This window comes from Plecotus auritus, assembly GCF_963455305.1.
Source record: "Plecotus auritus genome assembly, chromosome: 4".
NCBI lineage: Eukaryota > Metazoa > Chordata > Mammalia > Chiroptera > Vespertilionidae > Plecotus > Plecotus auritus.
Window position 1 is genome coordinate 9,501,207 of NC_137775.1, and position 15,997 is coordinate 9,517,203.

General features: G+C 43.2%; 1 protein-coding gene across 1 annotated transcript in view; it reads right to left on the reverse strand.

Annotated features, from left to right (window-relative positions):
* CCDC170 (coiled-coil domain containing 170) overlaps positions 1 to 15,518 on the reverse strand; it is a 69,233-nt gene extending 53,715 nt beyond the window's left edge. The window contains exon 1 of the mRNA XM_080663889.1: positions 15,403 to 15,518. Coding sequence (XP_080520015.1) covers positions 15,403 to 15,483 — 81 coding nt within the window. The 5' untranslated portion in view covers positions 15,484 to 15,518. The remainder of the gene's footprint in view (positions 1 to 15,402) is intronic.
* Positions 15,519 to 15,997: the final 479 nt, after the last annotated feature.

Consider the following 15,997-nt stretch of genomic DNA (forward strand, 5'->3'; position numbering starts at 1 on the left):
AGGTGGCAGAGGACTTGAATGCATGTAAGCACAGACACATCATGTTCTCTTAATCAAGCCTCCTGAAATTTGTAATATTTTTTTGAAAATTCTTCAACTTTTTCTATAAGTATTAAACAATCTCCACTTTTAAAAAAAAAAAACTAATTTTACCCTTTTCAAAGTGGCACGATTAAAAACTCATCCTTTGTCCTCACATGAGCACAATCTAAGTTATTAGGTATCTTTCGGCTAACCCATAAAGCAATTTTATGTTAATTTTAGAAAGCCAGCTACACATGATTTGATTCTGCTGCTGATATTATTATGATAATGATGGAAATTGTCTCACTGGGTGGCTCACAGTCTTTTCAGAATAAAGGATGGCTTCAAAGCTCAATGGCATAAAGAAGAGATAAGCGTATTCATAATTTAGTACACAATGTGCCCAATTATCTGACCTAGGGACAATGTCTTGGGGCCAGTCTTGCTACTATGGTGTTTGGTTGTCTTATTATCCCAGGGACAAAAAAAAAAGAAGAAGAAAATGACTGCCCACCTCGGGCACACAGAATCTCCTAAGTCCATTCCCATCTTTCTATCCTATAAGCACTTTGCCTTTGTTCCAGCCTTTTTTCCATACTGCAGTGCACAATTGTATGACCAAGGCTCTCCCACTATGGAATCTCACTCTCTCTCTCTCTCCCCTCCCTCCCTCCCTCCCTTCCTCCCTCCCTCCCCTCCTCCTCCTCCTCCTCCTCCTTCCTTCTCCCCCTTTTCCTTCTCTGCCTACTCTTCCCCCTTCCCCATCCTCCCCTTCTCTCTCCCCCTCTCCCCTCCTTCCCTTCCTCCCTCTTCAGGTTTCCTGTGCTGTCCCATAAGCAATCCCTTCTAAGAACCTCCCCCCTGCCCCCCCCCCCCCGCCTCCAACTTCTTCCCACCAAGCAAAGTTTCTCCGTAATTTCCAGTGCATAAATCAGCTCTTGAACAATGTACTTCTCCAACCTCATCCTTGTTCCAGTCCATTTTGACTACTCATCAGTTCTCCTCCTTTGAAGGACTTTCCTGGCCCCTCCTGCTTTTTCCCCTTATATCTGCATTTGGTTTCAGCGGCTCCCTAATGCCTGCAGGGAATAGTGTGATGGGTTGTGGGATCCAGAAAATTAATCTAAGCATCTACGTCTTAGCAGTTGTGGGGAAAGGTTTGGAAGAAGACATTTCAGCATAAAATCAAGTTTTGTTGGAAAGCTGGCCTATTATTTTTACATTATTTTCCCATTCCTTTTGTCTTGGGTATCACTCTTATTCACCTAAAAAACCCTTCTGATTCAATATCTCTATTGAAAAATATACAGCACTCCAAAAATTCTTAACATAATTGCTCTACTAAAAGAAATTAAGGGTTCTTTTCATTGGGTGGGGAGGGGTTAACAATCGTATGGGTAGAGATGGTTCTTATCCCCTCACCTAACAAATGAGACCATTTTGGCCTAAATAAAATTACATTACCAAATATCAAACAACTAGTAGTGGGTCTGAAAGCAACAACTGCTTTTCTATGCTGTATAATTTTAAAGTGTGTTTAGTGAACGGATATGTACTATGTCCCTCCACTGCCGGGGGCATTCTGGCATGTATCCTATGACCCCCAATTCTACTCCTATTTCTGCATGATGTTCGTGGCTGTTAGTGTCCAATGGTTGGTCAACTATTGAATATCCACACAGTCTCATCCATAAGAGGGGAATCTAGAAAGTAGGTAAAAGAACTGAACTGTTTGGAGCAACATGGATAGATCTCATAAATATACTATCTTTTAAATAAAGTAAATTAGAGAACAAAACTAACAGCATGATACCATTTATGTTCTTAAAATACATGTTAAACAAAATAATATATTTTCTATAGGCATAAGTATGAACTCAAAAAGTATGTTGTTTTGTCTTTGGGGTTTTTTAAATATTTTTATTGACTTCAGAGAGAGGAAGGGAGAGGGAGAGAGATAGAAACATCAATGGTGAGAATCATTGATCGGTTGCCTTCTGCACACACCCTACTGGGGATTGAGCCCACAACCTGGGGATGTGCCCTTGACCAGACTGAACCCGGGACCCTTCAGTCAGCAAGCAAATGCTCTAGCCACTGAGCCAAATGGGCTAGGGCCAAAAAGTATGTTTAATGGTCTGAAGGATACCCGCCAAATTTCATTACCTCTGAAGTGACTAATCTTAATATTAAAATTAATTTTCAATTAATTAAGCAAAAGACAATTGAAAGCATGTTTGAAGAGTCCGATTACTAGATTCTCAATTCCCATATCCTAGAGTGCCACCTTAAGAAACTGAATTCCATGTTTCCAAATTCCTTCCTGGCTGCAGAGGCGGCAGGAAACCCTGAACTTGAACCTCAGCATCACAGTGGAGGCAGAAGCAGAAAGAATCCGAGTTTCAGCAATTCTTGGAATATGTTTTTTGTGCAACTACAACATTTTGACTACGTTTGGGACAGAAAGTTCACCATTAAAATAAATGGAATATAAATAATATTATAGCGAAATAGTAAGAATCTTCAAAAATTAAAACAATTCAATGATTTTTTAATGTCTTTATTAACTGTGAAAAAGGATCTCCAATTATCAAAAGACAAGCCAGAGAGAGAGGAAAGGACCTGAATAACTTCTGTCTTGCATTAAATCCCTGCTTTCTCTGCCAAGGTGGCCCTTAGCTCTGCCCAAAGAAAACTCAATAGAGCCTGGCTGGTGTGGCTCAGTGGTTGACGAAACCAGGAGGTCACAGTTCGATTCTCAGTCAGGGCACATGCCGGGGTTGCGGGCTCAAACCCCAAAATGGGACATGCTGGAGGCAGCCGATCAGTGATTCTCTCATCATTGATGTTTCTTTCTCTCTCTCCTTCTCCCTTCTTCTCTGAAATCAATAAAATATATTTTTTAAAAAGAAAACTCAATAGAAATGACACTGAGTCATCACATCTGGTAGCATGTCTTCCATTAGAAGGAAGGCCTGACATCCAGCCCACACACTGCTGATGCTACGCCTCCACAGAGGCCCGTTTTAGAAAAAATGAGAAGACAGTGGGAAACGTTAGTAACATGTAATCTGGAGGTTTCACTCTACAAAGAAGTCAAATAATTTGCAACCTCTTCTAAGAATACTTGCAAGAAGACAACAAGAATTAAGTTTTGTCCTTTGTGTCCAGAATAAATAGGATTAAAGCAGATTAAACTGCAGTGCTTAGCAACTTTCATTACAGGAAAATGATAAGAATGCCCTCAGCTCACTCGACAGGACAGACTCAAGTGGGCGGACTCCTGCTTAGGACCCTTCCTTCAGAAGGACAGAGCCCACATCTCCTTCATAATCAGAGCTCACCCTCTCTCCCCCCTGACTTGCATCCCATTCTCATGAAGAACACACGGGAGGCATCTGGGGAAGATCAGAGAAGGGGTCAAAGGCCAACAAGAAAACCAGCTAAGCCAGTGTACACACCTCAGTGGTAACCCTCTCCCTCTTCTAGGTACAGTTAAAAGTCTTCCCAACCCACGTGTCGGGGGAATCACTTTGTAAGTTATAGGAATGTCTAACCATTATGCCATATACCTGTAACTAATGCAATTCTGAATTTCAACTGTAATTGAAAAACAAAAACCCTTTTTAATACGTCTTCTAAAATCATTTCCTCAGCCCAGTTTCCTTTAGAACCTGACCAATCAGGACTCCCACTGACCACGCAGCTAACTTTCAAACACCCTCTCAGAGCATCCGGTGCTTCTCCTCACAACACCAAACACAACGGCGAGGAGCAAAGTCTACGTGTAATTAAGTATTTGATGTCGCACTCCCTCAGAACACTGTGATGTTCACTACATTATACCTCACATCCACTCTCAGGACCTCATGATGCAAATAACCATTTGTAGAATGAATGGATGGATGGATGGATGGATGCGCTTTTTACTATTATCTTAGCCCTCCCGTTTGATCCACTCGACGCTCTCATCCCAGTCTCATCTGTTGTATCAAGTGCCATCAGTCCCTGGTGCTGGCTCAGGCCCTCTGCACTGTGATGTGTTGGTGTAGAAAGCCCACACGTTCTCCCACTCTGCCTGGTCTCAGCCTGCCCCTCTCCCCGAAGCACTGACAAACCAGCAACCATGGATACGTCCCATGACCATCAGTCCCCACAGGACAGAAGTTGCCTTCCTTTTGCCTCTGAGGGAGTTCTGGAGCATCCTTTCCAATAACGAATAGCTTCCCCTCTACCATGGCAGGATCAGAAACTAACGGTAAGTCCCCTGCCACCCTGCTAGGGTTTCCTTTCATCTTTACAGTCTACCAACGGTCTAGATTTCAGAGGATGACTTTAACTTCCATCCAAAGTTTAAGGTTTATTGCTTATCCTATGTCAAACGAAGACTGTATGGCTCAGTAGATAGAGTGTGAGCTTGTGAACCAAAGGATCCCGGGTTCGATTCCGGTCAAGGGCACATATCTCGGTTGCAGGCTCCTCCCCGACCGGGCCCTGGTCCTAGCACATGCAGAAGGCAACCAATCGATGTGTTTCTCTCTGTCTTTCCCTCTCTCTTCCACTCTCTCTAAAAGATCAATGGAATAATATCCTTGGGTGAGGATTAACCAAAAAATAAATAAATAAGTAAATAAAGAAATACATATATAAATAAATAAAACAAGAACAATATAAAAGGAAGTAAACAAATGGCAGTAAAGAAAAAAAAAAACTTAAGAGCTAAGAATAAGAAGAAGCAAGTGTCCGATACATGCTCTTGGTGCTGGACTCTTGCGAGAGGTGGGCCACAGTTTGACCTTCCAAGCAGATCAACGCGGGTCACACTATCCACAAGGTAAAGCAAACAAACGTCTCAGTAACAGCACACCTATTCACTACAGGAAATCATGACAGTATTTCAAAACCTGTGAAGTAACGTAACGAGTAATGCCAAGTCCTTGTTCAGCAAAAACACTTCCGTAACAAGGTCAAAACCATGGAGTCCAGGCAGACATCTCCCCAGGGTTCTGGCTTTTCTAGGATAAGTTGGAAGTAGAGCACAGAATGAATTAATGCCTGTTCATTGGCCAATCCTCTGAATATCATTTGACAACCTTAACTAAGTTAATATCAGAAACACATTTCTGGGACCTCTTGTCCGGGTTTGAAGCCTGCATTCCTCATCATCTGGACCCACCTTCCTGCTGAGACCAGTGAAATATGTCCTGTTAGGCGAGAGTAGTGACCTCATATATCTAACCAACTTACCAAGCTCTCAAATGTCATATATTCTAAGCTGATTTAATACTTTTAAAGCATTTCCACATCAGGATTGAAAATGGCTCTGCCAAAACTTCATCCAAAATTAAGTGTAGACTGATGCAATAGTGTGCTTTAAAAAAAAAAAACACCATATTTGGGGTCACGCTATAACTTTGTATCCTATCTTCTTCACTAAATATGAATATGTTCCCACTAGTCTCCAAAATGTTAAGAGATGCACAATATTCCATTACAGAGCTGTAAATTAATCTGACTATTCTACCTTTGGACATTTAGTTCTTTTCCCAATGTCACTATTATAAATGTGTTGAAATTTCCAATTTTTTCTTTAGAATGAATTCCTGGAAGGGAGACAACTGGGTTAAAGTGACTTAAAATTTTTAAGGATCTTGGTACATATTACACATAAAGTAGCACCAACTTACATCCCCACCAATAATTTATGACATTAAGGGTCATTGCTTCATCAGTCCCATCTCAATATTTTTTATATATCCTTGAAGATGCCTTAATTTTAATATTTATAACATGAATAATAACAATATTAACATGAGTCATTTTTTGATAACTTGATATAAACAGACACGACATAAGCACTTTACTAACATTATTGCACTCAATCCTTACATCAATTCTTGTGAAGGATGAGGAGCTCAGCGTTGGCCAAGGAACCACAGGCAGTGAGCGATGGAAACCAACTGCAAACTCACAAGTCTAGCTGATCCCACATCCATACTTTTACCTTGAGGTCTGCAAATGTTTTTGTTTATGGAACCTTATGAGTATGGATTTACGGAATAAACTCAAATATTATTTATGTATAATTGGTACACATGTACTACTGGATATATTAGGCACATTACCAAATATACTAAAAGTATGAATTAAGTAAACTAAGACGAAGATAAATAAAAATTCAAATGTTTCCTTCGTGAACCTCTCACAAATCATTGGGCCATGCCTTCTGTAGCCACAAGCCCATTTTCAAAAGCACAGCCCTTACCTTCTACACTATATTATGTCTACCACTCATGTACGCTCCATGAGGACAGGCCCTGTGTCTGTTTTTACTGGCACAGAGCAGGCAGTCATGAAATACAGGGTGGATATTAATCAATGAATGATTCAGCTACAAGGTTGTGGGTTTCAGGGCAAAACACAGAATCAATTATATTTGTATCCCTAGCACCAAGCATTTTCCTACACATGATGAACAGCCCTATCAATGTCTTTTCAATAGATACCCATCCAATGTTTGTGAAGTAAGTTAATGAATGATGGATGGATGATAGATGGGTGGACAGGGATGGATGAGTAGATGAATGAACAAAATGCAAAGGCTTCTTCCCCTCTGGTCACAGTTTAGCGTTAGCATATCAAAGATAAAAACACCTGGCTGAACTTACTTTATTATAATAACACCTTACTACTGCTAAACAAAGGCATTTGGGGATAAGTATAAATAGAAAATAATGCATATTTTTAAAATTAGCCCTGGCTAGAAATCAACCTAGAACAGTGGTTGGCAAACTGTGGCTCACGAGCCACATGCAGCTCTTTGGCCCCTTGAGTGTGGCTCTTCCACAAAATACCACGGCCTGGGCGAGTCTATTTTGAAGAAGTGGTGTTAGAAGAAGTTTAAGTTTAAAAAATTTGGCTCTCAAAAGAAATTTCAATCATTGTACTGTTGATATTTGGCTCTGATGGCTAAGGAGTTTGCCGACCACTGACCTAGAACATACCATAGATATGAGCTTTAGAAGATTCTGGAGAAGATTGGAGATAGTTGGCCCAGATACACTGGGGAGGCAAGGCCATGAATAATTCATCCACATCTTGTCAGATAAGGAGAAAACTTTAACACATCTATCAAATATTTACCTTGAAGGGACCAAAATTAAAAGCCTTCATCCTTGTTAAAGGTCCCTTCCTATCTATTTGTGTAGATTATTCTGTATCTTGCTATGAAAATATCTCGGCTAACAAGTTTGCAATTGTTTCTTTAACTCATCCTCTCCTTAGAAACTTCCTGTCCTTGTTACCCCTTGCCTAACAGCGAATCTTGTTCTCAAGGTTTTACATGCCAGATGTATGTTATGGAAAATTACATTAATTCGCACTCTATAACTTCCATATCTTTCTTCTGTAACCTTGCTGATATATGTCACTTAAGTTTGCTTGTTAATCAGGCAACAATAAGATGTTTTGTCTTACCTCTTCCTTCAGTTGTGACTTCAATCAATAATCTGTTTCTAAAATTAGCATAAATGTGGAATTTTTCTCTAAGGCTCTTTAAACAACTATCAGCCTCTCTTTGCTTATTTCCTTTCTTGAGGTGAATATTATCACCTCACCAGAATGTAACTCTAAAAAGACATTATTATTTATAGCCACCAGGTAATAAATACTTATTATGCTAGGTCTGTATTAAGCCTGATTCAAATGCAATGCCACTTAATTCTGAGAACAACCACCTGAAGCTGTTACTATCCACATTGCATAAAAAGGAAATTCCGTTTCAAAGAGGATAAGCAATTTGATCAAATCTCACAGCTGTGTTTTTTGGCTCTCCTCCTCTCCCGTCTCCTCCCCTCCTCTCCTTGCCCCTCCCCTCATCTCCTCTCTTATCTCAACTCTAACCTCTCTTACTCTGGCCGACTCTACCCAGCCACCACATGGCCTGCTTTCAGTCCTTAACTTGACCTTCCCAAACCCTCAATCTATTTAAATTAGGTTCTTGTGTTATTTGCTCTCATGTCCCCAACACTTATCTTTCATATAATCACCAACAGTAACTATTTTTTAATTGTATGTTTATTCATACTTCATGTCTATATCCCCCACTAGCTATGATGTCCCTAGAGGCAGGAAAATGCCTATTTTGTTCACCACTGTGTCCCCACTGCCTGGGTATCAGTAAATATCTCTGGAATAAATGAAGGAATGAATGAAATGACACAGCCAGAATTCAAGCCAAAGCCTGCCTGACTCTCATGATTTTTATTCACTATGTTATTGTCCCATATATATCTGGTTAATTGTTAAAACTATCATTTCTCCCTAAATTGAATTACTTTATGGCCTTCAATATTGCTGCCTGCAAGTCTGGCTGTTGTAATGAGTTGCATTTCCATAACTAATGTTAAGTTCAAAAAATTTAACTTCAATAAAATTCATAAATCTCTTTCCAACCACTTTCTGGAAGATTCCTCCTGCTTTCTATAAGTCCATAACTGTTGTACAACTTGGGTCAGATTAGAAGCTTCTATTTTAGTTAAATATAAAGGTCTTTGAAGTATTTTTTTAATCTGTTCATACTAGCAAGATAACTTCTTAGGCTAGATGCAAACCAAGGCACAGGCAAATTAATTAACTTCGGGTCCTATTTTAAGTGATAAGCAGTGTTTCAGGATTTATATTGGCTATATCTCCATGGGAGGTATTGGGTGTAGGACTGTCAAGGCTAATAATGAATGCAGATTTGGGAACATTGTCACATATGGAGTGGCTCTGTGAGAGGAATGGTGGAAACAAAAATCTCTTGATAACTAGATTGGACATTTTCTTCATCAGTATCCTCTTTAACATGTCTTTTCACATGTTAAAAGCTCTAAAACTCTTCCCAAATGGGATTTTTCCACTTCATCAATTATAAAACACTTGATAAATTACTTTAAAGTGAATTTTTTCCAATATGTATGGTGTCAGATGGGTATTAGACTTATTGGGGTGATCATGTCATGAGTTATATAAATGTCTAATCACTATGTTGTATACCTGAAACTAAAATAGTATTGTATGTCAACTGTAATTGATAAATAAATAAACACACAAGTAATAAATAGACTTCCTTTGGAATTCTCCACTACTACCTATTTCATTTACTCTGAAGTGAAAGAGACTTAGGGAAATGTAATCCTTATAGTAAGGTCTTAAATTATTCCCCTTTGCACAGACATTGAGATAGACTATGATGACATGAATATGCTAAAAAATACATTTCCGTACAAAGCTGACAGGGAGATTCACGAGGGAAAAATCACAGGGTAAATTCAGTCAATGAAAAGGAAGTTATCAGTCACCTGGAAATAGAATTCAAATATTTATTTTTATAAACAATATTTAAAATATTTAACACTAAACATGTAGCTATAGGAACCTTAATCAATAGTTGTGCTGGTATAAGTAAGAGAGTGGTGCTACTGGTCAACCTCAGCAATGCATTTGAACTTCTTTGCCTCAGATCAAAGCAACAATTTCAAAGGGAAGAAATTGGAAGTGAAACAAAGGAAAAAGAAACCTTGGGTAAAGGACATAGTGTAAATAATTCCTGTGCAGCAAATGTTACTCCCTTTTTCAATTAAAAAAAAAAATTTAAGTTGTCCTTGAACACAGAAAAAGTAAGTGTTTAGTCAACTTAATTCAAGTACAAACCAAGGAGCTTTCACTATTGTTTCAGAAAGGCTACATATTATACTTAGCAACATTAAGTAAATCACACACAGCCTTTTTTAAAATACACAGAGGAAAACCTGCTCTCTGGTTGGTGTTCAAAAGTTCTTTTCTTCTTCCTGTTTTTTGAATGCTTTCTCGCATGCTGCATTCTAAAGCCAGATGGTCCAGGAATAATTAGATACCAAGAGAAAACAAGTGTTGTAGTTAAATAAGATTGGGTGTGTAAATCAATTAGCTGGTTATTAATTTTTTAACTTTTTAATCAAAACAATTTTTGACAGAGAAAAGTTGCAAAATTAGAACAAGGTGTGTCTGCACCCTTTCCAGCTGCCCCTAATGTTAATAACTGGCATAACGAAGGTACATTTATTAAAACCAGGAAATTAACGTTGGTACAATACTATTAACTGAACTACAGACCTATTCAAATCCCACTAGTTTTTCCATTAATGTCCTTTTTCTGGCCCAGGAGTCCATCTAAACCCCCACAATGCACTGAGTTGTCATGTCTCCTCCAGTCGCAACCTTGACACTTGTGCAGAAGTATTTGTAGAAAATCCTGCAAGGTGGGTTTGTCTGGTGTTTCCTCATGATTAGATGGTTGTCATTTATTTTGGATAGCTTAAAGCCCTTTTTTATTTAAAACTAAAGGCCCGATGCACGAAGATTCGTGCAAGAATGGGCCTTCCTTCCCCTGGCTGCCGGCACCGCCTTCGCTCTGGCCCGGAGCCACCTTTCCGCCTTCCCACGCTGCCCAGAGGCCTGGAGTGGCTGGGGTGGTGCAGAATGCCTGCCCCCAGTTGCTCGGCGCCTGCATATGCAAATTAACCCACCATCTTTGTTGGGTTAATTTGCATACTCACTCCTAGTTGGCTGATGGGCGTTGCGAAGGTACAGTCAATTAGCATGTTACTCTTTTATTAGGTAGACAAGGGGAAAACATCTAATTACTAGTTCAATCCCAACCAATAGAGCACAGTTTGTAGGATTTTGTCCAAGTAATTATTAGTTCATAGTCTAAAGATATTTATCTCCTTGGGCAAGGGGGACATGTCATCCTCTTAATTTTTATAGCCTTATTCCCAACTTTTCATGTACTTTTTTTCCTCACAATGGCTTAACCAAGTTTGTATTTTTAGCTCTTTTACTGTCTCCCTTTACAAATTTTTATCTGGCTATCAGATACTAACAGAAGTGTGGTAAAAAATGTTTTGCTCCAATTATGAATTTGTCTATATCTCTTTATAGATTTTTGCTTCTGTCAATTTTTATTTTATATATTTTGGGGCTGTATTTTTACATGCATATATGTTTAGAATTGTTACAACTTTCTTATGAATGAAATTTTTTATTATTATGAAATAGAAATTTAATTTGTATCATCATAGTGACTCTATCTGAAGACCTATGAACCAGGAGGTCGGGGTTCGATTCCCAGTCAGGGCACATGCCCAGGTTACAGGCTCGATCCCCAGTGGGAGGCATGCAGGAGACAGCCAATCCATGATTCTCTCTCTCCCTTCCTCTCTGAAATCAATAAAAATATTTTTAAAAGAATAATAATAGCAAATATTAATAAGCACTTATTCTGTCACTCTATGGGTGCTTTACATTTAACTGTGAAGTCCCTAAACTACACTAAGTGATACATATAATGATCCCATTTTCAGAAAAAACTAAAGTTCTGAGACATTAAGTAACTTTTTTACCCAAGGTGTCACACAGATAAGTGATATCACTAGGACTGCTTGAACCCAAGAATAAGTCCCCGAAGTACTGTGCTTCTTCATATAGCTACATACTATCCCTGTTTTGAATTTAATCTGTTTTTCAGTGCATCATGGAGTGGCAGGAAAAGTACTAAACTTTCAAAAGAAAGATTTTTAAGTCCCCACTCCATTGTTAGCTAATTAAGCAAGAATTTCGGGGTCTCTTCCCCCTCCCTACATGGGAGTCAGTTCTGTGGGACTCTTTCCCTCTCCCCATGTGAAAGTCCGTACTTGTTCTTCAATAAATTTCCACCTTTGCTATAAGTAAAAATAAATTTAAAAAAAGAATTTCATCATCCACATAATGGGAAATTCCTGTCTTGCCTACATGACTTACAAGACTGTCTCAGGTGAAGTTACTTTCCAAACTGGAAAAGTAATTGCAATAAATGCTGGTCTTTCTGCTTCTACTTTTATTCTCGATAATATTTAGGTCTCCCAGGTCAACTGAAATCTTGGGTGTGGTGGATATTTTCCTTTATGTAGGCAGTAAAATGTGTCCTAAAAATATCAATATGAGTCTATAAAATTATGCAACATGATCACTTATTTACTGCTAAAACTTCTTTTTCCACATTTACAGTGAAAAACTCTGGCAGACAGAACTCATTAGAAACATCACCAACAGTGGGACAAACTGACCGCATGTGCCTCCCGGTGAGATGCACTGCGTGAGCCACATCACGTACACAGTGCTCGTCCCAAAATGGAAACATGGAAAACATTCAGGTAAACCTCGTCTACAGAACTGCTGACCAGACTGCAAAACCTACCAGTGTCATCTGAGACAAAGAAAGGTGGCAGGACTGGCCATCCCAGGTTTACAGAGACCAAAGACACATAACAACGCAGTACAAAGTCTGATCCTGAGATGAAAAAAAGAATTTGCAGTAGACGGCATGACTGGGACAATTGGCAAAATGTTAGTAGGTAGTGTACATTAGATAATAGTATTGCAACAAGGTTAAACACCCTAAATATGATCATTATAAGTGTTCTTAAGAGAGATACGCTAGAGGAGTGGTTCTCAACCTTTCTAATGCCGCGACCCCTTAATACAGTTCCTCATGTTGTGGTGACCCCCAACCATAAAATTATTTTCGTTGCTACTTCATAACTGTAATTTTGCTACTGTTAATGAATCGCCTAAGACCATCAGAAAACACAGATATTTACATTATAATTCATAACAGTAGCAAAATTACAGTGATGAAGTAGCAATGAAAATAATTTTATGGTTGGGGGTCACCACAACATGAGGAACTGTATTAAAGGGTCGCGGCATTAGAAAGGTTGAGAACCACTGTGCTAGAGTATCCTATCTAATGAAGAGGGAATATGCTAATTGACCATCACTCCGTCACAAAGATGGCTGCACCCACAACCGAAGCCAAGTTCCCATAGGAGCCTTAATGAGCAATCAGCAGGGACCTGAGGCTACGCCCTCCCCCGCCCCCATAGGGCTTGACAGGGGATCTCAGGCCGCATCCCCCACCAGGCAGGGCTTGACAGGGGACCTCAGGCCACACCCCCCACCCAGCAGGGCTTGACAGGGGACCTCAGGTTGTGCCCCCCGCCCTGGCATCAAGCTGGGGGACCTCAGGCCACACACCCCCGCCCTGGCGCCAGGCCAGGAGACCTGAGGCCACGCCCCCCCCACCCAGCGGGGCTTGATGGGGGACCTCAAGGTGCACTTCCAGTCCTGGTGCTTGGCTAGGGGACCTCAGGCTGCTCCCCCCGCCCCAGTGCCAGGCTGGGGGGCCTCAGGTCGTGCCCCCCACCAGGTGGGGCTTGACAGGGGACTTCAGGCCACGCCCCCCACCCCGGCACCAGGCCAGGGGACCTCAGACCACACCCCCTGCCCAGCGGGGCTTGATGGGGGACCTCAAGGTGTGCTTCCCATCCTGGTGCTGGGCTAGGGGACCTCAGGCCACGCCCCCCACCAGGTGGGGCTTGACAGGGGACTTCAGGCCATGCCCTCCACCCCAGCACTGGGCCAGGGGACCTGAGGCTGTGCCCTCCTGCCTGGCAGGGCTTGACAGGGGACCTCAGGCCATGCTCCCCACCCAGCAGGGCTTGATGGGGGACATCAAGGTGCACCCCCAGTGCTAAGTTGGGGGAACTCAGACTGCGCCCCCTGCCCAGCAGGGCTTGATGGGGTACCTGAGGCTGCACCCCCCTGTCGGTAGGGCTTGACGGGGGACCTGAGGCTGTGCCCGCCTCCCGGTGCCGGGCCAGGGGACCTGAGGCTGTGCCACCCCACCTGGCGAGGCTTTATGGGGGACCTCAGACTATGCCCCCCACCCAGCAGGGCTTGACAGGGTTTCTCAGGCCATGTCCCCCATCCTGCCGCCAGGCCAGGGGACCTGAGGCTATGTCCCCTGACCAGCAGGGCTTGACAAGGGTGGGACTGACTAGGTCTGGATCTAGCCCAATGGGGGCGGGGGCCAGCCGGGTCTGGGTCTCACGTGATTTTGAGGAGCATGTGGGTGGGCGGGGACTTGACTCTGGGTCCCGTGGTGTGCCCCAGACTCTGACAGAAGGAAGGTTTTTATATACATTTTACTAATTTTCTTTCATCTCTGACACTTCTATTATACAGAAAGGGCAAACAGCAATACTAAATTATTTCCTCTAATTAATCCCCCCCTTTTTTTAAATATATTTTATTGATTTTTTTACAGAGAGGAAGAGAGAGGGATAGAGAGTTAGAAACATCGATGAGAGAGAAACATCGATCAGCTGCCTCCTGCACACTCCCCACTGGGGATGTGCCTGCAACCAAGGTACATGCCCTTCACTGGAATCGAACCCGGGACCCTTGAGTCCGCAGGCCGACGCTCTAGCCACTGAGCCAAACTGTCTAGGGCTAACATTCTTAACTCACAGAGGACACCACATTGGGATAAAATATGCATATATAAAATGGAAGAAAAATTAGTTTCATTTGTACAAGACAGTATTAGTTTTCCACAAACATGCCAAGAATCAGAGAACTCTGCACATAGGGCAGATGACACTAAGCAACATTCACAGCAGAATATTAGAAGTCCTGTAGCATGTTGGAGAACCCACTCCATGTTTTGAACCTAAGAGTGTCCCCAGGGATTTTTGTGGTCAGTGTGGCTAAGCTGAGAACATCTCCGTGTTAGAAATTCAGCTGAACACAGCTCCCTGGTCTCCAGCAACCACCACTGACACACCCTGAGCTTGATGGGATCCTGATGCCACGACCAGAAGGTGACGCTAACCTAGGCTGAGCCAGCCGTGTGTATGTGTGTATGTGTGTGTGAGAGATAAAATAGGCTGAGCCAGGATGGGTGTGTGTGTGTGTGTGTGTGAGATTACATACCTGATGCCCGGAAAGTACCCTCAGTACCTCCTGGGGAATTACTGAGTAAATGAATCCAATGGCAACTGAATTAACAACACGCCTGGGGTGATTAGCAACCAAAACAGGACAGAGGCCTTGCTCAGGACTTAGATTAACCCTGCCCCATCCGATTTTAAAGAAATTGCTCTAAATCATGTCGTAGTAGCTAAGTAATGCAAGGTAAATGAAAGTATTATTTGCTATGGCGGGGGGGGGGCGGGGGGAGAGGAGAGGCGGGGGGGTTGGGAGGGTCTCTAGGAGAGGGGCACACTGTTCAAATAAAAGGTCAGAGAAGCAAACTGGTACAACCTACGCTCAGACGCACCCCACAGACCCAGGCCCAGCCTGGAACTTCCCAAGATGAACCGCCCGCTGGCAATTCCAGTCCACGTGCAGGGCAAGAACGCACCGACTCGGACCTCCCCGAAGTTCGCGCGCGGGCCTCCACACCCGGGGCTTTCCCCGCGCAGGGAGAGGCGGGCCCGCCACCCCCACGCGCACCCGCGGCTGGGACCGTACCTCGGGCGCGGGCGACGAGGCGTCGCCGGTGGGGTCCAGGCGCCTGGGGCGGCTCGAGGATGCTCCCCGGCTCGTGCTCATGCCGACCCGAGCCCGAGGCGCGCACGGCCCGACTCGGAGAGCTAGGCTGCGGCGCGGGGAGCCGGTGGCGCGTCTCCCGGGGCAACCGGTAAACACGCAGGCGACAGCGAGACTGGGCGCTGGCGGCGCCCTGGTGACCCCGGCTGCCTTCCGCCCCTGAGACGTACCCGGGGGCGACTCCAGTCCTCCCGAGGGTGTCTCCCCACTTCCAGGGCCCCATCTGGCCAGGCCGAAGCTTGGCTGAGCGACGGACACTTGCCAGAGCGCCTGGGGGACAGCGGGGTTGGAGGTGATCTTCACTGAGAATTCCGCTTGTGTTGGGGGACAGGTGACAGCGAGTGGCCAGTGTGAGCCGTGCCGGCGTGCGCGAGGTGGAGGAGCGTGTTGACGCAAAGGTGAAGGAGCAATTATGTAGCACTTGCTGTGTGCAAACGCTTCTGCTCCAAGCTCCAGGGCCAGCTTCGTGGGCGCGCAGCCTGTGCGGTTGCAGGGGCGGGAGGGCGGGGGAGAGGAG